The sequence below is a fragment of the Chelonia mydas genome, chromosome 8, assembly GCF_015237465.2.
Source record: "Chelonia mydas isolate rCheMyd1 chromosome 8, rCheMyd1.pri.v2, whole genome shotgun sequence".
Classification (NCBI taxonomy): domain Eukaryota; kingdom Metazoa; phylum Chordata; order Testudines; family Cheloniidae; genus Chelonia; species Chelonia mydas.
In genome coordinates, this window is record NC_057854.1 from 72,569,492 (window position 1) to 72,597,485 (window position 27,994).

The 27,994-nt window shown below is 42.8% G+C and overlaps 1 protein-coding gene across 1 annotated transcript in view; it reads left to right on the forward strand.

Moving 5' to 3' along the window:
- Positions 1–27,994, forward strand: part of ABCA4 (ATP binding cassette subfamily A member 4) — a 103,205-nt gene that overhangs the window by 22,720 nt on the left and 52,491 nt on the right. Inside the window, exons 7-16 of the mRNA XM_043521510.1 lie at positions 716–805; positions 1,220–1,460; positions 3,292–3,431; positions 4,555–4,671; positions 5,546–5,743; positions 17,631–17,836; positions 19,485–19,661; positions 22,045–22,267; positions 24,095–24,316; positions 27,131–27,335. Coding sequence (XP_043377445.1) covers positions 716–805; positions 1,220–1,460; positions 3,292–3,431; positions 4,555–4,671; positions 5,546–5,743; positions 17,631–17,836; positions 19,485–19,661; positions 22,045–22,267; positions 24,095–24,316; positions 27,131–27,335 — 1,819 coding nt within the window. The remainder of the gene's footprint in view (positions 1–715; positions 806–1,219; positions 1,461–3,291; positions 3,432–4,554; positions 4,672–5,545; positions 5,744–17,630; positions 17,837–19,484; positions 19,662–22,044; positions 22,268–24,094; positions 24,317–27,130; positions 27,336–27,994) is intronic.

Consider the following 27,994-nt stretch of genomic DNA (forward strand, 5'->3'; position numbering starts at 1 on the left):
TGTGCTTTCCATGAAACTGCTACTTTTGTGATTTCCTGTTAGTTATCTGCAGAGTGCAGCTTCTTCTGCTTTCTTAACTACTGCCATCTGAAAGGTAGAAAGAGCATAGGGTCGGAAAGCAGTATAGACATGCAGTTCCAAAGGAACCTTTTTAAGAGACAGCCTGATTATAAAATGTAATAGTTAATTTAAAAGACCAGCTTTATATTTTGTTGTAATCCTAAAGAAAACAGAGCCACATCACTGGCATAATCTGGCCTAAAAACCCATTTTTATGGGTCCAGGAGGATAACCCCGATGCAAAGCACCTGACACAAGGGCTTTTAAGCCATTCCCCATACTTGTTGCTGGTATAGCAGAGGAAAGGGATGAAGCCAGGACTACCATGCACCACATAAATCTCCAGCTGTGTTTTCAGTGCCCCATGGCCATTTCATCCCATTGAGAGTTAGAGCAGTTAGTTACTTTACTCAGACTCCTTTCCCCCCCACATCCCAATTGTAAATAAATTGTAGCCCTCCGGGATTTTACAGTCAATAGCTGGGACAGAACTTTGAACCTTCTACTCAAAAACAGACTCCTACCACTTGAGCTAAAGGAGAATCTACAGCCCTTTAGACAGAGCTTTCCGTTCCCCGTAGTGTAACTGGGTAGTAGACACCATTGTCCGGTTGACACTGGACTCATTTCTTCTCTATTTTTAATTTAATCACAGCTTCCCAATGTTCTAGACAGTAAGGCGCAAGGTGTTGACCTGAGATCCTGGGGGAGAGTGCTGTCTAATGTGTCTCAAGCAGTGCGAGAGGTAAGCAATCTGATAATGAACTGAATCACCCATTTTTGGCAGTGCACAGCGCTCCTCTGCCCTTGTTTGATCCATCAGTTTGTCTCACAAACATCTGATTTATCTGAAAGAATCCAGACTACATCAGTGGAGTGGTCAAGGAGTGATGATCTCTGGAAAATACATCCTTAGTCTCTTTCCCCACCATAAATATGGGTGTAAACTTCAATGGCTATGAACCATGACAGCCTTTTTCAGTAAGGCAGAAGAGCACAAGCACCAAAACTGTCTTGTTGCCAGTGTGGGATAAAAAAAGAGAAGGCACCTTCAGGTCCCACTGCTCACCACCAGGAGGGCTGGGCACAATCAAGTCCTACCCATTCTGGTTTTCTTGTGAAGGGTTGCTGTTAATAAAGAAGTCTTGTTTTGCTACAGCTAGCCAGGAGGCCAAGCATTCAGGACCTTTTGTTGGTTCTGCAACCGTTTGTACAAGGTGGAGGGCCAGAATCCTTCAGCCACCTGATGAGCGCCTTGTCTAGTCTTCTCTGTGGCTATCCAGAGGGAAGTGGTTCCAGAATATTCTCCTTCAACTGGTATGAAGATAATAACTACAAAGCCTTCCTAGGGGTTGACTCCACCAAGAAGGAATCCATTTATTTTTATGACAATACAACCAGTAAGTTTTCCCATCAACTCCTGCATACACTTAAGTCTTTGGGGTTGGCTATAGCACTACAGAGTGGTGTTTTTAAGCAGTTGATTTGAACAATTAGTGCCTGGATGGTTACCCTTCACATTTGGGAACTGGAGACAGGAAATCCTATGATGATAGATCTGACCGAGGCACACTTTCATTTACAATATAGGAATGTAAGAAATGCCATATTAAATCCAGATTATTGGTGTACTCAGTCCAGTATCTGTTTCTGACAGTAGGCAGGACCTCTTGGTGAACAATTCTGGAATAACCTGCCCAAAAGGGAATTGTCTTAAGTCCATCAGTTAATGGTTGATTTATGACTGCAAGCACATATCTTCTTTTTTTTTAAAAAAATAATCCTGTGTAGTGTACTGTGGTTATCCTTGTTATGCAGATAAATAAACTCCTGGCCTTAATCATATATTGTGGCAATGAGTTCCACAGGTTATGTATCATATAAAAAGTATTTCCATGTATCAGTTTTGAATTTGTTGCCTGTCACTTGCATTGACTGTCCCCTTGCTTTTGTATTATGAGAGAGGGTAAATAGAGACATCTGTTTTTTTTACCTTCTCTACAATTCATTATTTTATATCCATTAGGCCCCCTCCTGTTTGCCTCCTGTCTAAATTTTCCCAATCTTTACAGTCTTTCCTTATACTGAAGTCTTTCCATGCCCCTAAACATTTTTCATTGCTTGTATATGAGCCCTTTCTATTTCTGTTGTGCCTTAACAGCTGTATCATAACTGGTGCTGGGTATCTTTTTGTCCCATAGATCATGGAACACGTAGCGATAGATATTGTTATTGGGTCAGTTACACCCTAGGGTCTGAGCTCCGCTGCTGTAGGATGCTTCCTGTATTTTATCCTAAACCCTGCTGCCATTTAACTCCCCTTTCTCTCTATGAATGTATAGCCACCAAGGATTATAGATCTGTCGACATATGCCCAATACTCTGCTTCCTCGGTTAGGGAACAGATGAAAGAAATGCTATCTAGCTAAATGACTGTGCTAAATGCAAGAATAAGATGGAAATTCTCTACACAGAGAATTTAATACTGAGTTATATCTTAGGATCCAGTTGCAAACTTTTCCAGAGTTCAGGATGTTCAGTCCCAGGGCTTTTAGTTTGGACTCACCTCCTGTTAGTACTATGTGTGGATTAAACTACCATGGACAGGCATAGAAATAACTACATACAATATCAACAGCCATACAAGAAGGTAGATCATTGGAGAAAAAACTATACATGTTAAGAAAAGAGAGAGGGGATACAAATGGGTTCTCTAGTTTCCTGCCATCCGAAATGTCCTATGAATGAAAACTAGCAAATATTGAAATTCACTGTGTCTCAGCTTCAAAACTGCTTTGTGTCTTTGTTTTAAGAAAAGGAGTACTAGTGGCACCTTAGATGCATCCGATGAAGTGAGCTGTAGCTCACGAAAGCTCATGCTCAAATAAATTGGTTAGTCTCTAAGGTGCCACAAGTACTCCTTTTCTTTTTGCGAATACAGACTAACACGGCTGCTACTCTGAAACCTGTCTTTGTTTTGCAGCCCTAAAATCTACTCAGCAAACTTTGCCACTTGTTTCCCCTGGGTAAAGAGGTATTTGAGATCCCACACTGTTGTGTTGCTTTTCAGCTACTGCGTATCTATTTAGGTACAGCACAAAGTAGCCTGTTCAGACCCCAGAGTCAAAGCGGTTTGCATTTGTGATTTGGGCAGACTGAAGCCTGCAGGATGTTATAAACAATAGAGCATGGGTATGGTTACATAACATCTGTCCTAATTTTTTCCTGTAGCACCCTTTTGTAATGCATTGATCCAGAGCATGGAATCAAACCCTTTAACCAAAATAGCCTGGAGTGCTGTGAAGCCCCTGCTGATGGGAAAAATCCTCTTTGCTCCTGATTCTCCTGCTGTAAGGCAAATACTGAAGAATGTAAGAAATTCTGATATATACACAACTAGTATTTTTAACCAGCTATCCCCCCCAATGAATAACCCAACCATTTTGCCCTTGTGACCTTTTCTTCACAGAGTTCTTTTTGCTTTGATGTCTAGAATGAATCATAGGAAGGAAGAAATTGTGACATTCGCTGAGACCTGAAAGTCAGAGATTTCAAACCAATGACATCAAGGTTAAGATTATACTTAAGGGTAATTGGAAGAGAGGGCCTGCGTCTCCTCTCACACTAGTGGAATTAGGCGTCAGTGGGATTATATTAGTGTATACCAGATCAGAATTTGGCCCACTACCTCTTTGCAAGCCTGAAACTATTCTATCTCGATGGCAAAGGAAAACCAGTTGTAAGTGAGACAGGATAATGGGAAATTACCCATAGTTCTGTGAAGATTCTTTGGCCTGAGAAGTCTTTTTCAGTGGTGATGAACAAAGTTTCGACTTTCTTCTCAGATAAAGAAATGTATTGGACCCATTTTTTAACACTGATTAGAAACGGCAGAGAAGAGAGCAGAACGTTATATGGGGTGTGGGGAAGGGGCAGGCTGGCTGCTCCAGGGGCAAATGGAAAGGAAGGATGGTCTTGTGGTTCAGACACTGGACTGGAATCCAAGAGATTGGTATTTAAATCTCAGCTCTGCTGCAAGCTGTGGCAAGCTTCTCTGTGATTCCATTGGTAAAACTGGGTAGTAATATTTCTGTCCTCCACAGGATGTTAAGAAAAAATAAATGTTTATGAAGTGTGCAGCTATTATTGCAATTGAGGGAAGAGGGTTATATAAATAGATTTATCTATCTAGTCACGCTTGCTTCTGTTAAACACACAGAAGACATGTGCTGTGGGTGTCTTGGATGAGCCCAATAGAATTCAAGGAATGCCCTTTGTAAGGTGCACTCTTTCTGTCACACTCCATTGCCACAATGTCTCTTCTATCGTGTTTATTGAGTTACTGTAATTAAATTAAATTACATTAGTAAGCTTTAGATTGCTACAAATCATCAGGGTCAGCATCACTGCATGCATCTGACTCTGAGTGGTCTGTATGTGTTTGGGTTATCTCTCTAACATATTGATATTCCTTTCTGGTTGTTAATGCCTCAGGCAAACTCCACATTTGAAGAACTTGAGCGCCTCAGACTGTTGACCAAAGCCTGGGAAGAAGTGGGACCTCAGCTGTGGCACTTCTTTCAAAGCAGCCTGCAAATGAATATGATCCGAGTATGTTGTGCCCTGGCTGGGGAACTGTGATTAGAGCAGCCCTTCAGCTTCCCTATTTCATAGGGGATAGGAGAGTTAACCTGGAAAGTTTGGATGGAAGAACAACCTTTGCATGAAGCAATGTTATGATTCCTAAGAACATATGGGTCTGTGGTCACTGGGTTTGTTTTGCAGACTTGTCTGATATGCATTATGAAGACACTGGACCTGATCCCCAGGTCTAGCTAAGCTCTGCTTGGTGCAGGAAATGAAAGGGAAAAGGTGGTATTATGCTTCTTTTATACCCACCTGATCCTTGGGTCAGCCAGGGGTGGTTTGATCCCTTGCACAACTTAGAGCAGTCTCAGGGCTGCTCCAAGTTGCACCCAGCTGCCCCTAGCCCCAAGGTCCATTCTGGCAGCTGGGGATAGCAGCTCGGTAGCCATGTTCTCTCACTTCTGGCAAACTCCCCTATATAGGGGCCTGCAAGGTAGGATTCTGCAAAAGTTACTGTTTACATCGGCAAAAGGATCAATATGCTGGGTCTCCTAAAGTCCAGAGCAAATGGTTAAGTAACTCATATAGCTTAGATATAAAGAGCAATTCATTTGAGAAATGCTGTGTTTGTTTGAGAGCTGTTTTCTCTGCATGTGGAACGGATGTTTCAGACGTATTCCGAGCCTTGTAAAGAGCAATAGAATTAAGGATCAAACAAGGATCTGTTGCTTGTAACTCTCCCTCTTAGATGCCTTTTTACAGACATAACTCCGTGGCCTACCCTTTCCCGTTAACTGGGGACTCAATAGGATGGCATGTAAACCTTTCCAGCTAAAGTGGGCTTGTTCTAAAGCACGTAAAGAGCGATGTAGTAAATCAGAACTGATGTGCTTCCCAGAACACTCTGAAGAACCCCACAGTGAGACACTTCTTGAATGGACAGCTGGTTGCTGAAGGTTTAACTGCTGAAGATGTGATCAACTTCCTCCATAATGGATGTCCAGAGAACCGCGAAGAGGGTGTGGCAGACTTTGATTGGCGGAATATCTTCAATGTCACAGACCAAGCTTTGCGTTTGTTTAATCAGTATTTGGAGGTAAGGTTGGAACATTTATTAGGTGATGGGCACCACTGGAAATCCTTAGAGAGAGACTATATCAGAGCATCATCATCAGTGCTTAGATGCTATGGGTGCTAAGACAGAGAGATTTAAATCACAAGGTATTTCAGTTATTTCACCTTACTTGTTTTAAAATAATAAAGTGACAGAAGAATAAATGCCTTACTCTGATAGGGAAACTTTCATCTGATGATCCCCACAGGCTTTATTAAAAGTATTAGTTGAGTCTGGAAACATACACAGGAGACAGAAAAATGTCATCATTGCCATTTTACAGAAGCGGCAAGTGACACACACACAGGGGGAATTTCAGAACGCCTACCATTGGCTTCAGAGGGAGCAGGGTTCTGAATGCTTTTGAAAATCCCACCCTGAATTTAACCACTGGATCCAAAGCTCACTGAAAGTCAATGTTTCCACTGACTTTAATGGGCATTGGATCAAGCCCCATGTGAATTGCCCAAGGTCAGATGGGGAGTTGGTAAAAGAGCTGAGAATGGAACTCAGGAAAAAGACCCCTGGACTCCCTTCCCTAGAAGCTACTGTTTATGTAGATTCTAAAAGATCTAGCAGGTGTAACAGTTTCATTCTCAAAATGATTTTTGCATTGAGACAAACCACAATTTCAGTGACTCTTTTCCTTTTACTTCTCATTTAGGAAGAAATACTAGCTCTGGGAAATTCATCACTGCACAATACTGATGCTTTTTCTTTAGATAAAAAACAAAAGTTAATAGCTTTTTTAGCATCACTTGTGGCCACAATGATATCAGAAGTGTGAAGCATTAGAGCCCTTTCTGCAGCTCCTCTCCTCTCCCCCCACCCCACCCCCCCAAAAATGCATTAGGCAGTTAGAGAGATGAAAACAGGTGCCTGCCCCAAAGAGTTTATCACCTAATGAGATAACATACAAACCATGGATGTATCTGGGAGGGGCAGGGAGAGCAAGAAAACACAAGGTGATAATTCGTTGTAAATTCTCTTCCCTGTTGTTATTTTTAACCCTGGGCTCTTTGCCTTTCTCTTAATTAACTCATAGTCATTTGGTGTTTACCAGTTTAATTCTTATTTTTATTCCTCTCTTTTTGTTTATTTTTTAAAACTTCACTTTGCTTCATTTTTCTTTAACTCCTGCCTCTTTTGTTTAATATAACATATGGGTTATTTCATTATTTTGCCTTTTTCTTAGGACAAATACCAAAATCAACTTTCCCTCCCTACTGTCTATATAAATAACCAAACCACTCTGCCCTCCTCCTCATTACTAGTATTATTTATACATGGGAGCAACCATAAAGTGCGAGCTGCTTTCCAAACATCCCAGCAGTATACAGACTACCCAGAGGAGCTTATGTTCTAAAGACTGTCCAGGCGTCCTGTCGCTATGAAGCCTACCTCTTCCCCTCCTCTTATCCACCTTGTTCTATGTGTGGTGCAGTTACATCACACACTTGAGAGAAAAACATTTAAAAAGCCATTCAGATGGTTGCCTATCGTGGACCCAGAACCACTTCATTTCTGGAAAAATCCTTTAGCATCTAATAGGGAATCAACCAATGGGGTTCTAGAGAAATTGTTCTAATATGTTTAGAATTTAACAGAGAATGATCTTCTTTCTATTGGTTTTTGACCATCCATGGTACTGTGTAATTCTCTAAAATATATAAGATGGTTCAAAGATGCTATAGAATCATCATTTTCTATTAAATTCTATGGAGCTTCTCTGTAACGGGGATTCAGAGCAGAAAGCTTTAAAATAAAACCAGAATTATAATTATATTTAAAGATTGCTAATATAACAGAATGTTACAAATATTCCCCAGATAATAGTACCTAAATCTGAAGGCTCTAGTTAGAGGTTTATATATGATCCTGTGCATAATGGGGAGTAGCCAGAAGGAATTACAATTCAGATGGTCATGCTAAGAGAATGCAACTGTCCTGCTCTGCTTCTTCCCAATCAGATTTAATTATCGCTTTAAAAAAATATAACACTGTATTCTACAGGAATCGGTCCAAACACAGCAGCAGCACCATTGTGGATTATAATACTTTCTCATGTAAGGGATCTCTCCATGCTATTTTGTAATTCAGATTATAAAAGCACCCCTGCACCTTTTTATGGTATGATGACAAACTATCACACCTGAACTAGCAGAGGGACTGATGGGCAGATTTTCTAAAATGATTTCCATTTTGGGGTATCCAAAGTGTTTCAGTCCAGATGCCCTGCAACAAAGGGACCCAAAATGAGTGGCCACTTCTGAAAATATGGCTGTGTACCATTTCTTTGTCCTAGAGCTTCCATTCTCTAGGACTATACTGAGGCCACTCATAGGCACCGAAGAGCAAGTCTGGTGCAATTTTGCTAGATAAAGAAAGAGCTAATAGTGTCTTTACATTCCCTTTCTCAGTGACACGCCAATGGCTGTGTAATAGCCCATATCTGTTCTTTTCACTTCCAGAGCTAAAGGTAACATGACACATTCTCAGACAGGTCCTTTGAGAAGCATTATAATCAGAAGCTGATTTGACTTGAGCAATCTAAGCTTAATGATAGGTTCAGAATCCTATTAACTAAGTTAACAAATCATGCAAAGGTGTTATTTTCCGTCATGGGGCCAGGCTGAAGGGTGTGTCAATTACTTCCCCAGCGTTTCTAGGAATGGCCTTGATGGGTCTCTAGCTTCCTGGGTGCAGGCAAAAGGGGTAAATAAGGCTAGCTGGAATTAAACAAGAGATGGGTATGGGTATGGTGGGGTGGGGTGGGGTGGGGTGGGATCTTAATGAGGAAGGGAGAAAAAGAAATAAAATACAGACTCTGATTTGTAAATTTTTGAGCACAGATAAATATGATGGGCTCAACCCTGGGGCAGAATAGGGCTGACAATCTGAAGCCATTGCCCATGGTAATAATACTTCTGTTTATATTACCTTCCCCCTGAGGATCTGTAAGTGCCTTACAGATGTTAATTACATCTCACAACACCACTAGCAGTTAAGAAAGCTGAAGCACAGAGAGGCTAAGTGAGTATGACTTGCCTGAGGTCACACAGAAAGAAAGAAATAGGACCCAGGTCTCCTGATTCCCAGTCCTGTGCTTTAACCACAAAGAAAGACTGTCTCTTCTATCAAAGAAGTCAGGAAGTGAAGGCCTAATCAGCTTTGTCCTATCTAGAGCTATCACAACAGAGGGAGAGAGAAGCTTTTGCATATTTCAGAGTGGTAGCCATATTAGTCTGTATCAGCAAAAACAATGACTTTTGCATATGACCATATTACCTTTACTTCTGCTCTTTGCACTGTGTTAGCAGAGTAACTTATCATGCATGCTGACCTGTAATACTCTGCTTTCTGTGGGGCCTGCACTAGAACCTTCATAGCCAAGGCAGTAGCTGTGCCTTGCAATCATGTACTTTTGTATTCTAGCGTCTTTTAAGTTTGCTATTTACATAGAGCCTGTGGTATTTGGAGATAAGATGAAATAAAAAGGGCCAAACAGAAAATGAACTTATTCTACCATAGTGACACAAACACACAAATTATTCTCTCCATCCGTTAGTGTTTCTTTTCGGTATAATTAATGTTAGAGGTAGCATGGTCTAATGGTTAGAGCAAAGGTATGGGAGTCAGGACTTCTGGCTTCCACTTAATCTCTTTTCAATGGGCTAAAATATCATGACACTCAGAGAGAAATATTTATTCCAATCTGGGCTGGGCAACCCAACCTAGATTCTATTCCCATCTGAAAATCAGGCCATTTCTGTGTCTCAGTTTCCCCACCTGGAATAATACCTACCAGAGAAGTTGTGTGGCTTATTAAAAGTTTGTAAAGCACAATATGTTAATTAATGTTTCTAAAGCACTTGGTGATACTTGTATAAAAGATGCTATCCAAGTGCAAAGCTACAAATTAATAACACTGGTGGTTTAAGTGCCTCTTTTGTTGTTTTACTGTCAATTAAAAAAATATTACCACACATAACCCCTAAATGTAAAATAGTCTTTCAGAATATTATCAGCTGTAGTAATGCAAGAACCTTAATTCTGTTACAAGCATTCTTCAGATTTAAAAAAAAAAAAGCAAAATGTAATTTACAAGATGGAAAAGTTAAACAAAGGAGTCTTTACATTTCAAAGATGTCTGCCAGTTAAATAACAAGTTGTCTCTATGAGGACTTTGATGTAGAGTAATTGTTGGTTATTGACCTGCAAGAGATGATCAAAAAGATAAAATCAAACAAGTTAGCCTCTTGGCGTTCTGTGAAGTGAAGTAATTGAATACATTTCTTCCCAGTCAGTTTAGAGGCTAAATACAGCTGCTCTCTGCGCTAGAGTCTCACTGATTTTGGAGTTGAGGCTCAAAATACAAACTTGGGACTGCTAAACACTGAGGATGGAGTGGAGGTTAAGGATAATCTAGGCATGGTCCAATATCTAAACAAATACTTTGCCTCAGTCTTTAATGAGGCTAATGAGGATCTTAGGGATAATGGTAGCATGACAAATGGGAATGAGGATATGGAGGTATCAGAGTAACAGCCGTGTTAGTCTGTATTCGTAAAAAGAAAAGGAGTACTTGTGGCACCTTAGAGACTAACCAGTTTATTTGAGCATGAGCTTTCGTGAGCTACAGCTCACTCCACGATATGCTATGCATCCGATGAAGTGAGCTGTAGCTCACGAAAGCTCATGCTCAAATAAACTGGTTAGTCTCTAAGGTGCCACAAGTACTCCTTTTCTTGATATGGAGGTAGATACTCGCATATCCGAGGTAGAAGCGAAACTCGAACAGCTTAATGGGACTAAATCAGGGGATCCAGGTAATCTTCAACCAAGAATATTAAAGGAATTGGCACATGAAATTGCAAGCCCATTAGAAGAATTTTTAATGAAATCCGTAAACTCAGGGGTTGTACCATATGACTGGAGAATTGCTAACATAGTTGCTATTTTTAAGAAAGGAAAAAAAAGTGATCTGGGTAACTACAGGCCTGTTAGTTTGACATCTGTAGTATGCAAGGTCTTGGAAAAAATTTTGAAGGAGAAAGTAGTTAAGGGCATTGAGGTCAATGGTAAATGGGACAAAATACAACATGGTTTTACAAAAGGTAGATCGTGCCAAACCAACCTGATCTCCTTCTTTGAGAAAGTAACAGATTTTTTAGACAAAGGAAATGCAGTGGATCTAATTTACCTAGATTTCAGTAAGGCATTTGACACGGTGCCACATGGGGAATTATTAGTTAAATTGGAAAAGATGGGGATCAATATGAAAATTGAAAGGTGGATAAGGAATTGTTAAAGGGGAGACTACAGCAGATCATATTGAAAGGTGAACTTTCAGGCTGGAGGGAGGTTACCAGTGGAGTTCCTCAGGGATCGGTTTTGGGACCAATCTTATTTAATCTTTTTAATACTGACCTCTGCACAAAAAGTGGGAGTGTGCTAATAAAGTTTGTAGATGACACGAAGCTGGGAGGTATTGCCAATTCAGAGAAGGACCAGGATATCTACAGACTAGGGACCGAATGGCTCGGCAGCAGTTCTGCAGAAAAGGACCTAGGGGTTACAGTGGACGAGAAGCTGGATATGAGTCAACAGTGTGCCCTTGTTGCCAAGAAGGCCAATGGCATTTTGGGATGTATATGTAGGGGCATTGCCAGCAGATTGAGGGACATGACGTTCCCCTCTATTCGACATTGGTGAGGCCTCATCTGGAGTACTGTGTCCAGTTTTGGGCCCCACACTACAAGAAGGATGTGGAAAAATTGGAAGGAGTCCAGCGGAGGGCAACAAAAATGATTAGGGGACTGGAACACATGACTTATGAGGAGAGGCTGAGGGAACTGGGATTGTTTAGTCTGCGGAAGAGAAGAATGAGGGGGGGATTTGATAGCTGCTTTCAACTACCTGAAAGGGGGTTCCAAAAAGGATGGATCTAGACTGTTCTCAGTGGTAGCTGATGACAGAACAAGGAGTAATGGTCTCAAGTTACGGTGGGGGAGGTTTAGGTTGGATATTAGGAAAAACTTTTTCACTAGGAGGGTGGTGAAACATTGGAATGCGTTACCTAGGGAGGTGGTGGAATCTCCTTCCTTAGATATTTTTAAGGTCAGGCTTGACAAAGCCCTGGCTGGGATGATTTAGTTGGGGATTGGTCCTGCTTTGAGCAGGGGGTTGGACTAGATGACCTCCTGAGATCCCTTCCAACCCTGATATTCTATGATTCTATGATCCTACAGGAGGATCTGGATGACCTTGTAAACTGGAGTAATAGTAATAGGATGAAATTTAATAGTGAGAAGGGTAAGGTCATGCATTTAGGGATTAATAACAGGAATTTTAGTTATAAGCTGGGGACGCATCAATTAGAAGTAACGGAGGAGGAGAAGGACCTTGGAGTATTCGTTGACCACAGGATGACTATGAGCCGCCAATGTGATATGACCGTGAAAAAAGCTAATGCGGTCTTGGGATGCATCAGGCGAGGTATTTTCAGGACAGATAAGGAAGTGTTAGTACCGTTATACAAGGCATTGGTGAGACCTCACCTGGAATACTGTGTGCAGTTCTCATCTCCCATGTTTAAGAAGGATGAATTCAAACCAGAACAGGTACAGAGAAGGGCTACTAGGATGATCCGAGGAACGGAAAACCTGTCTTATGAAAGGAGACTCAAGGAGCTTGGCTTATTTAGCCTAACCAAAAGACGGCTGAGGGGAGATATGATTGCTTTCTATAAATATATCAGAGGGATAAATACCAGGGAGGGAGAGGAATTATTTAAGCTCAGTACCAATGTGGACACAAGAACAAATGGATATAAACTAGCCTTGAGGAAGTTTAGACTTGAAATTAGACAAATGTTTCTAACCATCAGAGGAGTGAAGTTCTGGAACAGCCTTCCAAGGGAAACAGTGGGGGGAAAAGACCTATCTGGCTTCAAGATTAAACTCGATAATGTTATGGAGGAGATGGTATGATGGGATAACATGATTTTGGCAATTAATTGATCTTTAACTGTTCATGGTAAATAAGCCCAATGGCCTGTGATGGGATGTTAGAGGGGGTGGGATCTGAGTTACTACAGAAAATTCTTTTCTGGGTATCTGGCTGGTGAATCTTGCCCACATGCTGAGGGTTCAGCTGATCGCCATATTTGGGGTCGGGAAGGAATTTTCCTCCAGGGCAGATTGGAAGAGGCCCTGGGGGGTTTTCGCCTTCCTCTGCAGCATGGGGCACAGGTCACTTGATGGAGGATTCTCTGCACCTTGAAGTCTTTCAACCATGATTTGAGGACTTCAATAGCTCAGACATGGGTGACAGGTTTATTGCAGGAGTGGGTGGGTGAGATTCTGTGGCCTGCATTGTGCAGGAGGTCAGACTAGATGATCATAATGGCCCCTTCTGACCTTAATGTCTATGAATCTATGATTGTAATTTTCCAGGTTGCTAACTCTGTCATTTATAGAGTTCACAATCTCTTTCTCTCATTATAGCAAAGGTGGCTGGTAAATGTAAAATGGACAGGGTTCCTCGAAAGTTATTGTACATATGATGATTTGGTGCCTTGTGCATGTGGTGGTAATAATACATCTCTCAAAGACAATAGAGACAGATGAAGAAGACATTGCATTATGTAGTGCAAAGTAAACCTTTACTGATGAGCTAGCTAGCTGATGTTCAGTGGAGACAGCGGGTTAGTCACAAACCCATTACACTGCAAAATGAAGAAGGTAGATGATGGTATCAATGAAATCAATGATAGCCAGTTCATTCAATGGCTGACTAACATGAGTTGTGATGTTAAACATAAAACAAATACACAAACAGCTGAGAAACTGTTATGCAAAAAGTACCAATATGAGCCCTAATCCTGCAAACACTCACATAGCTAAGTGTTTTCCAGAGGGGGTCCAGGGTTTCTTTGCTTTGCGTTATGAATGAGCTGTCCTTTAACTGTCAAAAACGCTCATAGGCCTTGTTGTCACTGGGGAGATTTCCCCCAAAATTAAAATTAGAAACTGTTTTATACTAGCTAGAGTGCTAGTGTAGAGAAAGGTCTTGTGGCCAAACCGTTTTTATTACTGATTTAGTTAAATCTCCTGAAAGCTGGTTGTATAAACCGTTCCAGCCTCTGGGGCTTCGTCTACACTGTAGCTCCAACTCTTCCAGCCCAACTGTTAGTCTGAATTTCTGAGAGAATTTCCCCTGTCTAGTCAAAGTCTGCACAGAGTCCAGGTTCCATGCCAAACAGAATGCGGTGCTCAGCACTCTGAGGCCTTTGTCTGGGGTGCCAGTTAAGTGCATGTTATTTGTTGTCAGTAAAAATGGCACAGTGGATCCAGTAGGGCACACCCTGCTCCCAAGCCACATTGTAGATTCATTCTACATGGCTTGAGTGCAGTTCTACCAAAGGAAACAACCCAAACATTTAGCATCAGTTTCTCTCAGACCCACTCCATGGAGGCTTGGTGCTAACCGTGGTGCCAGCTGTGCAGTTTGTACAGTTTCATCCTTATTTACCCTGTAAGGGTGACCTCACAACAGCCACAGATGCCCTCATGACTGGGGCGTGAGGACTAATTCCTTTCAGCAGGGCTGTTGGCAGAGCTGCTCCATTACTTACACTTGTTCAGAATGCAGCAGTGTGTTTGTGCACCATTTTGTGCAACTGCGATCAGGTTACACCCAGGGTGAATTCTTCACCATATGTTGGCTGCCTATAAAGTGACTTGAGTGGTGTAGGTCCCAGCTACATTCTGGATCTGCAGCCTTGTTCTGATGGGTTTCTATGCACACACACACACACACACACACACCCCATCAAACTTTAAGGGATCTCAGGGCAGAAAGTGTATATTTGAGGGTAGAAAGCCAACACGACAGCCCAATGGTGTAGCACTCATTCCCTTGTGACATCCATCTCAGACCCTCTCTTTGTTCTTTTAATCAGTACTTACACTAATACTCTTTCCTAAAGTATGTTTCATAGCCATTCTTGACCCCTCATTTCTCTCCCCCCCCAACTTGATCCCTTCTTCTCTTGACCCATCCCCACCCCACCCCCCGTTGTTTTACATGTTTAAAATATGCAGAGTTCAGTTAAACCAGAATGTATGTTCATTTTTATAGTGTTGTTCAGTGCCCTAAGCACTTTCAGGGATGGGAGCTGCGTTTTTAATATTCATTGTATTATCAAATATTCTCTGTCTGGGCAACTGTGACTCTACTGCTCCTGCATCTACTGGGTAAAATGATGAAATACATAGTCAATCAGCATGACTGATACATAGTCAGTCAATCAGCATGACTGATAGAAAGTTGTCTCAGGAGCACTGTCTCCTAACATGCAAATAAATATTCTCTTCCCCCCTTCGTTCCCTATGCCTGAGCATGTATACAGTGGCTAACAAGCTGCTCTGAATCTGTGATGACAGCTTTTTGATCATCTCACTCTGTCACTTGATTTAATCTAAGCTTTTCCTAAATATCTTGCTGCTGTTTAGAGCCATGAGATATCCTGGGTTGCTTTATTGAGAAGCCTCTAGTATATCTTGATATCTGCAGTGTCACAAACATCTGAAGTTATGGTTATCTGATGATCAAATAATTTCTGGGGGGGAATTAAAATAATGGAATTATTTTGAATAGAGTGGAAAGTGTTCTGACTGGGGGACTCTGGGTTGGTTAGTGGGATTTGGAGACTTTCATCCTTGGGGCCTACACTATAAGTCACGTCAGAGGACCTAGGGCCTGATCAACCCCTCCTATGGAATAGGGTGCACAGGTGTAGCAGATCATGGAGATTCTTGTGGCGGAGTATTCTCTCAGCTGTTCTGAGAATGGTGTTTGCTGTGTTTCCATTGAATAGGTTGTAGGACCGGATCTCAAACAGCACAGATCTCCATATTGACCAAACTGGCAGGTTTGTGGTACCGTCTCAGATAGAAGCAGGCAGTGAATGGGGATCTCTCAGTTTAAAACCCTTGTGCTGGAGGCCATGTGTTCAGCTGAGGGAAAGGCAGTAATAATGCTCTGATGTGCCCCCCCCCCAGCCTCGAAAATAATTATTAGCTTCCCATTGAAGTGACACACTCAGATTATCAATGACTGTTGTAGGAACTCCTCATGGGTTCCCGGAGGGCTTTTTCACATTTGTCCAGAGGGTCACAGTTTGTCATTGTTCCATGCAATGAGGTAATGCTTCAAGTCCTGCTGTCGCTAGGCTAGTGCTATCAGCAGTCTAGGAGGGACATATGAGCGGGGCCTGTTGGCTGACACATGCATTTTATTCGGCGATCTTTTCACTTCAAGGACTATATTTTCAAAGGGGCTTCAACCCAAGGCCCAAAATTGTGCCCAAAGGCTAGATTGCGCAGATGTATAAAGAAGGTGGGGAAGGCCATGTAAGGAATCCTCCCACTCTGTGCCCCCCATGTGGGGGCCAGAAGAACTGCAATCCCTGCACTCTTGAGTACAGAGTCCCTGCTAATACTGCTATGGGGGGTAAGTTACACCAAAAAGGAGGAGATGGAGCCATGGCCCTGTTCCCCCACGTAATCCAGGTCTGCAGAATGGAGCATACATGCACTCTCCAAAGGGGCAGATCAGCAGCCAAGCTCTCCCTGATCACCAGGGGGCTCTGAGAATCACTGTATCCTCATGTGCCTCCTGGTACTTGCCCTGGGGTATGGCTGCTTCACACTACCCCAGCTGAGGGCATACTGTCACAATCTGCCCCTTCATTTTTAGTGTGCATAAAATATCTGGACTTGCACATGCAAACCAGCATATTTGATTTTTGTTTGACGTCTCCTCACAATTTGTACAAATACAGGGTTTTTCATGCGAAAAAAAATTGTTGGCACAATTGTTTTAAACTCTTTATTTGAAAAATTCACTCATGTACTCACAGTACTTGCAAATATGCTCCTTGAAAATCAAAGATGGGCAAACCTTGCTGCTACTGTCAACAAAAGCAGCCTAACTCAACAGCCCATGCCAGTTATATTAGCCATTGGCTTTTTGCAGGAGAACTACCATGGCAGAAATACAGCTTTTCAGAAACTCAGTGTGTGGCTACTAAGACACCCAAAACACTAAAGAGAATAACAATTCTAGTTCCTCTATCCCTCTAAACTGATACCAGCTCCTCATCAGTGTTTATCTAATGGTTTGCTGTGATTTCCCCCCAAATATTTTTCTAGTGTTTGCTCCATTTTAAAGCAACTATTTAACTTTGTTTTGCTATGATCTTACCATCAGATATGAGCTTTTGTTTTCACTAGATACTGTAGTCCTGCAAAGGGCTAAGGTAGTGAATAATATTCCCCCCCCTCTGCCCCCCTGTTTTTAGCTGGTACTTTTGTTTGCCTCCTGGTGGATGTGATCCTTATTTTCCAAGCATTAAGTTCAGAATATTCCCTCTGTCTGTGTTTGTTTATAGAGATGAGGGTTGCTTGCAGCTTTAGTGTTCTCTTCTCTTTATCTTGCTGGCAAGACACTTGCTTTTACGAGCTGTCTCCAAAAATGTGTTTCATGATTACTTCAGTCAGTTCCTCCCTCTTTGGTTTATTGAGTTAGTTGTAAGGTGGTTGCTGCATTTTTTCAGTTGTCTTTAACTATTGTGTATATTGAATTTGCCATAAGAATTGGACCAAGTGAGGAGTCTTCAGGGAGGAAAAATCAGTTTTGAGCACAATTTCAATACAAGTATTAAAGCTGAAAAGTGACATCTACCGCCAAAGTTAACTAACCTACTTTCCTGCCCCCATTGCGAGCCAGTGTTGTGTGTTTTCAGTGTATAACCCCTGCCACTGTAGTCCCATAAGGCTGTCACCTTTGTGATTATCTGCAGTGCTTGACCCTGGATAAATTTGAAGGTCATGCTGATGAAACCCAATTGACTCATCAAGCTCTTAATATGTTGGAGGAAAACAAATTCTGGGCTGGAGTAGTCTTCCCTGACATACACTCCGAGGCCAGCAAGCTGCCACCACATGTGAACTACAAGATCCGGATGGATATAGATGCAGTGGAGAAAACAAATAAAATCAAAGACAGGTGATGATTTCTGCTTTCCTCAGCTGCGCCTGCCATTGAACCAGTAACGCAAAACATGGGAACCCTCTACAACATTCTGGGAGCCAGAGGGTGGGTCAGAGTCTGCATTCAAATACAAATGGGAGAGCTGATTGAATTCAGTGCTGTTTCACATGCGTAATGCAGAGCAGAAGTCATATCCAGACCCTAGTGCTTGGCACTGAGCAACTGCGTCAAGAGCTGGGAGGGTGGGGAGAAGAGAGGATCTGATGGCTGGAGTAGCCTGCACAGGGTCTTTAGGGGACCTCCTCATGTAGGGAGTGAACAGGGAGTTCTACTTATCTGCCCCCTGCATGTTGCCAAACTTGACATGCACATCCAGTCTTCTCCCCCTATGCAGCAGAATATGCTGCTGCTGCTGTACAAGGGTCCTCTGCCACCTTGGATTTTCTTCTTAAAGTGTTAGCACACATGTTTTCTGAGACTATTTCTATATGGGCTGGGAGTTTCTAAGCAGTGTTCCCAGCGTGTATGATTTGATGGCAAGTCACATGATATTTGCAGTTTTCCCAAAGCTACCAATGCTGGAATCCCATATTTACCTGAGAGTTTCAGCTTTCAGTTTAAATAACAGCAAGTTTCTAGACATCATGACTGCAGAGAAGAACTTGAAAACATGATCTCTAAATGCTCCAATGCCACTTGGCAAGCCAATCTCAGGAGTGTTTGGGGCCTGACGCATGATTTTTGAGCACTTGTGGTTGAAAATACTATAATGGTTAAAGAAAGGGCTATTCACATTAGAGGTGTGTAACAGCTACTGAAAACTGTGGCTTCTGGTGTCACAAGGGGAAACAGTTTGAAGGTTCTCCCTCCCCCGGCCCCCCGGCAGAAATTTTTGACAAACAAAAAAAAGTTTGCTTTCATTGGATTTTTTCAACAGAAATTTTTGAGTTTTCACTGAAAGATTTTAGCTGAAAACCAAAAGACTTCAGCTGAAATATTTTGTCAAAAAAAAAAAGCAAATGTTTCTGCAGAAAGCAGATATGTTTTGTGAAAGATTTAATTTAGTTGGAAATCCAATTTTCCACTCAAAAAACAGCATAGATGGACAGTTTTGACCAGGCCTGGTCACAAGCTTAAATTCCGGACAAATGAAATAGTCATCTGATTTGGATCTTTAGGATAGAAGCTGAAAGGTCAGACAAACATAGTGGAGCAAATCCATTCAAAGCCTTCAACATCCAGAAAAAAACTTTTAAAATAAAAAGCTGAGATTTTACAGAGGCTACTGGGGGCTGAGAGTGATTCCATCTAGATGAAGCCATAATACTTTTAAAACAAAACAAAACAAAATCCATAAATACCAGAAACATTTTGAACAAATTTGGCACATTGCAATATATAATCACTGTTTTATTTTGAACCCCCTTTATGCATTTTTGGCCAAAATTACTGTTTTACATAACGGTATATAGAACTTCAAAAACAAAACAATAACTAATTTTTCTGAATCATGAACGTCTGACGCCTTCTCAAGTAGCGGAGCCTGACAGCCGTAACTTGGAAGGAACAGCACTGGGTGAAGCCGCTGGGAAGTTCTCAGCTAAGTGTTCTCTTTTAAAGTGCCTGCCTGCCTCAGTGATTTCCATGTGTTTTTTCTTCTCAGGTACTGGGATCCTGGTCCAAGAGCTGACCCAGTGGATGATTTACGTTATATCTGGGGAGGGTTTGCGTATCTGCAAGACATGATTGAGCATGGGATTATAAAGACCCAGACTAACGCTGAAGTGCCATCAGGAATCTACCTGCAGCAAATGCCCTATCCCTGCTTTGTAGACGATATGTGAGTAAGAGCAGCTAGTGATCCTATTTCTGATAACTAATCGGGGGGGCTGGATGATGCAGTGGATTTTCAGGAGGCTTGACTACTTTTGCCTTTGATCTTGTTTAAAAGCCAGAAAGAAATCCCAGGACTATGGCATTCATGAAATACCCCAAGGAGCCAGGGATATGCTTCCCTGGTTAACACAGATAAGGAAATTGGAGAAGCAGAAAAAGTCCAGTACTTTGGAACTTTAAAAAAGGAGACTGAAGAGTCTGATCCTGCTGCCACTGAAATCAGCGGGAAAACCCCATTGACTTTAATAGCAGCAGGAGAATGCCTCGAAACTCGAGGCACATAAAAAGTTGCACAGTTCATAGCTGAGCCTGTGAGATCTGGAGGGGGAAAAGAAGATTTCAATTAAAAAGAAATGAACTTTTTTGATGATTAAAATGGGCCCATGTAGAAAGCATTTCCCCATAACACTGTGGCTCTGAATCAGGCACAGTCCTGCGTCCAGGAATCCCAAGTCATGAATAGTGCTGTTGTCTCCCTTACTAACACCGCAGCTAATTGCAGATTGCAAGGGGGTATATCATTTGTTTTATCATTCCCCACCTCTCAATACCTGTTGTTCTGACAGAAAGGTGCTAATGGGCCCTGGAGTTTTTTTTTTCACCAAGAGAGGTTATTGCAGCTGCAGAAACCCAAACCAGGCAAAGGTTGGTGGGGGCTGGTATACACTGACAAGCTACATTGGCATTCCCACGTCTTGCAAGGTTATGACAAATCCCCACCCCGAGAGATGTTGTTAGGTTGACCCTTGTGTGGACAGCGCTAAGCTGACAGAAGAATTCTTCCATTGGCCTAGCTGCCCCCTCTCGGGGAGGTGGATTACCTACGGTGGCGGAAGAACCCCTTCTGTTACTGTAGGGAGTGTCTACACTGAAGCACTACTGCAGGGCAGCTAAAGCTCTGTAGCTGGGCTGCTGTAGCGGTTTAAGTGTAGACATAGCCTGAGGCCTACAACAGTCACATGTGGCTAAGGGTTGACCACAGAAAACTACAGAGAGAGACTGTGTTTAGTTGTGGCCCCTTCAAAGAACCTAGTTAAATAAAATGGCTAGACGCTTTTGGGTGAGGTGTGCTGCTTTTGGGTTGACACTGGGACCCTGCTTGCCAATCCGGGGACCAGAGCTCCCACAAGAGGCAAAAGCAAGAGGCCCTGCCCAGCCTGCCTCCACAAAGCATTTTCTTTTGGTTCAGCAGGCCAGGTTGCTCTCTGGAAGTTTTCGGCGGGAAAGTGATTTGCTTCCCTGCCTGTTTTGCTGACTGGCACTGCCCTGCTAACACACTAGAGGACCCGCTAGTACTCAGATCAGTCTGACTACTCCTGAAGAATGTCTCTTCCTTTGATTTTTACAGTCCCATGCTTCTACCCCATACAGAAAGAAGTGGGGGTGGGGGGTGGACACCCCATGACTTTTTGGTCAGTTTCATTCAAATGTCACCATTACAAAACCGGTGCAAAATGAGAGTCCGATATCTTCCATAATGCTACTCTCACCTCACAACACATGTAAAGAGATGCCAGCAGGAAACGTGTTTTATTGTAGCTCATGGTCATCCTAAATGTGTTCTCCATGGCTACTTTTTACTGCTAATATCTGTTGTAGGGATTGGGGACAAAACTATGGCAGCCATGCATAAAAGGTTCCAGGTTGTGACCTAAAATTGATCCAGTGTTAACAGAGAGAGGGAGCCCTCCAGCTGTCTGACACAGTAGTGCAGATTTTGTTAGCTAACGGCTAGCATTGACCATCTGTGACAGGCTCAAGACCTTCCATGAATGATGTTTGCATACAGCATAGCAACATAGCATCTGGCTGCTTTTAATAGTTAATATTGATTGATTTATTTGCTACTTAAATTTGGGGAAACATTTCAAAGATATAACACATGGGAGACTGATTTCTTACCATTAGCATGTGTCTCAAAACGTTCTTTGCAAGTTATAATAATTACAGCATGGCATAGTGTTCAGAAAGTGAGGTGTGGAGTGAGATCTATACCCTGCCACAGACTCAGTGGCCTTGGTCTAGTCTCATAACTGCTGTGTGCCTCGGTTTCCCCATGTGTAAAATGTCGATAACACCTAGCCCCTGGGGATGGGGCTGCAAAGTTTAATTCATTGTTTGTAAAGTTCTTTGAGAGCGGTTACTACAGTCTTAGACTGGGATTTTCAGAGAAGCCTAACCTTAGGTTCCTTTGAAATGCTCAGCCGTAATAAAGTCAAAGAATTCTTTATACCTCTTTTTCCTTTTCCCTTTCTTTCTTCCTTTTCATCCTAATCCTTGCCTGCTTTGCTTGCATTTCACTCACTCCTCTCTCCCTGCATGGGTAGCTTCATGATCACCCTGAACCGCTCCTTCCCTATCTTCATGGTGCTGGCTTGGATCTATTCAGTCTCCATGATAGTGAAGAGCATTGTGCTGGAGAAGGAAATGAGACTGAAAGAAGCAATGAAGAACCGGGGAGTTACTAATGGGGTTATCTGGTACACCTGGTTCCTAGACAGCTTCATCATGATGTCTGTGAGCGTGTCTCTCCTAACAGCACTAATTACGGTAAGGATTAACTTGGGAGTGACTTTAAAAAAGCCCCAAACCTGCAGTTCATGTTTGCACTGTTAATATTAGCTGTCCATCAAGAAACAATAGCTATACATAAGGAGACCAGAACCACTGGTGGTCTACTCTGATTTTAGCACGTAGAATGATCATTCTTGTAAGCAGTCCTCCAGGCTGCATCAGCACTTGGCAGAGACAGAGCGAGATAAATTCACTAATGAGACTTATTGTAAGACTGTCTGCACGAGGATGCGTCAGGCCTGATTACACTGACAGGTCATGTTCCATTTGTTGCATTTCCAGTATACAGGGCAAGTCTTTCTATAAGTATCACTGCTTCAAACGTAGAAGATCTCAATCTGAGGAATTCTAATCTTTTCATTCACTGTCTGAGTCATTTATCATAGGCTGTGCTTGCCTGCTTTGAAACTAGGACACTATCACAAATGGGGGAGAGAGGCACCACGGACTGACTCAAGCCTAATGTATCCCTCACTCCCTGGCAAGAACTCTCCTGGCTCCTTAGTCTCAGAATTGCTGCTTTTTCAAAGTGGCTTATGTTAGAATTGGACCCAATTTCCAAAGCCACCCAACCCTTTTCTAGACGATAAAATAACTCTTCTTTAACTGAGCTAGAGTGATTGGTTCCTTAATGGGTGCTGCTCTGGCAGGGAAGAGTTACCTAACATTTTCCCCACTGCACTGAATTGTTACAAATACAGAGTCAGAATTCAGTCTGCTCTCCCTAATCAATCCTGTCCTTATAAGCTCTCCCAGTATATTTGCATTCTTAGGGCTTGTCTACACACACAGGGTACTGGTATAGTTAAAGTGGTACAAGCGTCTTAGGGTGGAGGTTGTTATACCACTATAAATGTATTTATACCAAAATAATTGTTCCACTACCCATGGGGGACCCGGACTAGCTATCCCAGTACAACTGCATCCACGCATGGAGCTGCACTAGTATAACTCTATTGGTAAAAATATCACACCTCTAACTGGCCTAGTTATACTGGTACGAAAATTGTGTGAAGATCAGCTCTTAAGGAACAAAACAGCCCTTCTCCCTCTAGGAGTAAGCTGACAGTCAGCTAAGACCACAGTCTTCAGTAAGAGGGGACATTAAAGATTCAAAAGCATTAAGGAAGAAAGGTCAACACAAGTTCATCCAGTGGGTTACTTTCTACACAAAGGATTCTGGGAGATCTTAGTCATCCTCTTCATCCCTCACAGGCCCTGGGAATGTGAATGTAATTCAAGTGCAGAATATAGTGCTTTATAATCTGCCTACAAGCTTTTCTTTTTAAATGTGTGTCAGCCAACTTTCCCCACAACCTCTCTCCGGTGTGGGGTCCCGGGGAGAAGAATGGGAGTTTGTTCTGATAGTTCAGACAATTTTATTTTAACAGAATTGGTTTCCATGCAGACATGTCTCACTTGGATTTGTAGGGTTGTAATGTCTGCAGGGAACTTTCCTTTGAGGAATGCAGAGGGAGAACATCAGATTTTTGTCTGTAACAAAGACAACAGAGAGTCATCAAATAGAACTCTGGGCTGGAAAACCAGTGAGACTGGCAACAATGCCAGGTACCTCAGAGCCAGCGAGCAGGGATGAAATTAGACCACTGACTTACTTTAGCTGTGATTTTTTTTTTTTAAATTGTAAACATGCCTGGAGAGAGAGGTTAAATAGATTAGGTAGAGTGGGTAGTTTAAATTGATTAACCATTATAACTCTGGTATCAACGGTAGTTCTGAGCTCTGCTGCTAGCTTGTGAGACAGCAGTGTACCTAAACTCATTTGGTTTCCTTTGGTTACAGTGTGGCAAGGTGCTTCACTACAGCAATCCTCTCATCCTCCTTCTGTTTCTGCTGACGTTCACCACAGCCACCATAATGCAGTGTTTCTTGCTCAGTACCTTCTTCTCCAAAGCTAACTTGGCAGCCGCCTGCAGCGGAGTCCTCTACTTCACCCTCTACCTGCCCCATGTCGTCTGCTTTGCGTGGCAGGACCGCATGACTATTAACCTGAAGATTATGGCAGTAAGGCGCCTTTTGCCTCCCTCTTTGAAAATCTATGATCTCAGGCTCTCTCTGGCTGTATAATTCCTTTGTCTTGACTTTCTTGTGCCCCTGTCTCTGTCTCTCTAGTCAGCATGCGAGTAACTGAGAGTACAGTACCTGGTAAAGAGGAAGAGACCTGAGCCACCGTCCTCCCTCCTTATGCTGGTTTTGCACTGGGGAAACTCAACTGACTTCAGTGGAGTTACTCCTGACTCAGAGGGACACGATCAAGTAATTTAGGCTGAGAAGTTAGATATCTAGGGGAATAAGCCTCTGACAAACCGTAGTCACTAGAATGGTTTACATGGCTTTTTTTAAAAAGTTCAGTAAAACTAGTCTTTTTGATGTAGACATGCCCCTGCAGTGTTTGCAACCTGTACCTCGCTGCAGTGTGCTGCAGCAGGAGAGCCAGCAACTGCAACCAGCTAGAAACAAATAGGTACAAAATTTAAGTAAACAGAGGAAGTGGTGAAGATGCAAATTATCTTTTAAAATGATTTTAGATTTAAATGTACCAACTGTATTTTAACACAAGTGCGACAGAGCTATTGTAACGTGATTTTTAACTGACTTTTAAATTCACTGAAAGCTGTTTTCATTCAAACATTTGTATTCCTGTGAGCATTTGCCAACCTTTAAAAAGTGCTTGTGTTTATATAAATAAAATTTGGGGCTCAAATTGACTTGAAAGTGTCCCCTTTAAACTAGATATGGGCCAAATCCAGAACCTCAAATGCAAACTCCTTTGATTTGCAGAATACATTGTGGTCCCATCTGTATTACAATTTTTGGCATAGTGGTTTGACTGGTACTCTAACTCTGCTGTAGATCAGGCTCTCTAATTGCACAGGACAGAATAGGGGTGGGCAAACTACAGCCTGGGGGCCACATCCGGCCCTTCAGATGTTTTGATCTGGCTCTCAAGCTCCCACCAGGGAGCGGGGTCTGGGGTTTGCCCCGCTCCGGTGCTCCAAGCGGGGGCTTGCCCCACGGCTCCCGAAAGCAGCAGCATGTCCCCCCTGTGGCTCCTACGCATAGGGGCAGCCAGGGGGCTCCGCATGCTGCCCCCGCCCCAAGCACCACCCCCGCAGTTCCCATTTGCCAGGAGCCATGACCAATGGGAGCTGCAGGAGCGGTGCCTGTGGACTGGGCAGTGCGCCGAGCTGCCTGGCTGAGCCTCCGCATAGGAACTGGAGGGGGGACATGCCGCTACTTCTAAGAGCTGCTTGAGGTAAGCACCGCCTGGAGCCTGCACCACTGACCCCCTCCCATGCTCCAACTCCCTGCCCCAGCCCTGATCCCCCTCCATCCCTTCAAGCCCATTGGTCCCAGCTTGGAGCATCCTCCTGCACCCCCAGCCTCTCATCACCAGCCCCACCCCAGAGACCATACCCCCAGCTGAAGACCTCAACTCCCCCCCGTCCTCCCTCCCAGCACTCCAACCCCCTGCCCCAGCCTGGAGTTCCCGCCCATACCCCCAGCCAGAGCCCTCACCCCCTCCCGCACCCCAACCCCCAATTTTGTGAGCATTCATGGCCCGCCATACAATTTCCATACCGAGATGTGGTCCTTGGGCCAAATAGTTTTCCCACCCCGGGATAGAGCATTTCAGGTTCTGTAGATGAAGGCAATAAAACTGGATCAAGGACCTGATCCTGTGAGAAGCTCAATGCCCTTAACTCTGGAGCATTAACAGTATTTTAGGGTGCTGAAGTCGATGGAATTACACTGGTGTAAAAGAAGGGAATCGGGCCCTTGCTGACGGAAACCAGGATGGGAAGCGCTGGCAAAACAAGAGTTTCCCTGTGTTTTGTGTTGTGTTTGGGTTTATGTTGCTTGTTTAGAGCTTCACAGACTGAAATAGAGCTGGTTGGATTGGTGTGTGTGTGTGAGATTTTCCCATGGAAAATTTCAACGTTTTGTAAAAAATCAAAAACTGTGAAAATTTCAACTGAAAACTGAAAATTTTGATTCAGAGATCCAACCGCAGTGGCGCAGGCCCCCATTCTGTATGGGCTGTGCCAGGCTACATCTGCTGTGATGCAGCACAGTGTCCCCTCTCGCTGAGCTGTTGCAGTGCATCATGGAAAATGATGGCCAGAGGTTATGCTGGTTTGGTTGAACAAGAACTGTGTAAATCAACTGGAAACCCCAAAAGGGCGGGGGTTGTGGTTTTGCTGAGGCTGGGTCTTCTGTGAATTTTCCCTTCTGCTACACAGACACTGTCACACCATGCACATCGTAGAATTCCTTTGCCTTGGTATTTCTTGTGCCCTCATGTATCTCTCTTGTCAATGTGAGAGTACAGTACACCTGGTAAAGAAGAGGAGACCTGAGCCACTATCCTACATTTTATTTCATACAACTATTTCATTCTGCTGAGGCTGACAAGACACTTTTTGAATGAGCTCAAACTGCCAAAGTCATCTCCATTAGTCTCCATATGGAGAGATAACAAATGAGTTACACCCTCATGTGAGCAGATGCTGCTCCACTGAAGTCAATTGGAGCTGAACCTGTTTACGCCAGGGTTAAATTTGGATCATTGTGTCTAAGCCCTTCATAGAGCTGCCACCAGTCCTGAGATTAAAGATGTCCCAGTGTTGTTTTCCGAATACTTGACTTTCCAGTCCTACTGTACCTTAGATTGTGTTTAAAATAAAACCCTTTCCTTCTGTTAATCTTGATCATTCGTGTGCACAACCAAGATTCATACTTCAACTCAAAAAGTATTTTTTTATTGATGTGGGCTTTCCCCTTGCCTGAATCCCTGTTATTTCACCTTTATTCCAGAGCTTGCTTTCTCCAGTGGCTTTTGGATTCGGTACAGAATACTTGTCACGCTATGAAGAGCAAGGTGTTGGGCTACAATGGAACAATATCAGGACTAGTCCTCTGGAGGGAGATGAATACAGTTTTTTCTTCTCCATTGAGATGATGCTTTTTGATGCTTTGCTCTATGGAATGCTCACGTGGTACCTTGAAAATGTTTTTCCAGGTATGTCAATCTCCCATTCATATGTGGTAGTGGTTGTAAATAACACTGTCCTAAATTAATCTCTAACTATTAGGGAGTAGAATAGGACTTTAATGGGGGGAGGGGAAGATTACCCCACATCTGCCTGTCTTCTTGCATCTTCCTCTGATGTAGCTGGTGCTGGTCCCTGTCCGACACAGAATATCGGATCAGATGAACCACAAGTCTAATCTAGTCTGGAACCATTTTTGGTTTTTTGCATTTCCTTTTTCTCACTTTTTCCTTTTCACCCCTTTTTCCATTTTGCAAGTGAAAAGGGTGGGGAGAAAGGAAAACAGATTTTTGTGGTGTTTTTGGTCAAAAAAGGGAACATTTGATAAAACGATCTTTTTGCAAAATTTTTATGCTCGTAAAATGCCATTTTTCATCAAAATTCTTTTTCATTTGAAAAATTTTGACGTGCTCTAGTGAAAATGTTTAAGCCCTGACAATGCACTTTGAAGCACAAAATACAAACTACAAGTGCTTGACTCACTACTGTGCTGTGGCTCCTTTATGTTAGCTGTTTCTTCTGGTGTGGTTATAATTCCTGTGGAGCATGAGACAAACGGTTCTTCTCACTGACTAGATGGTCAGGAACATTCCCTAAGGGGTTTTTTAAGGTTTTTATAGAGAATCCT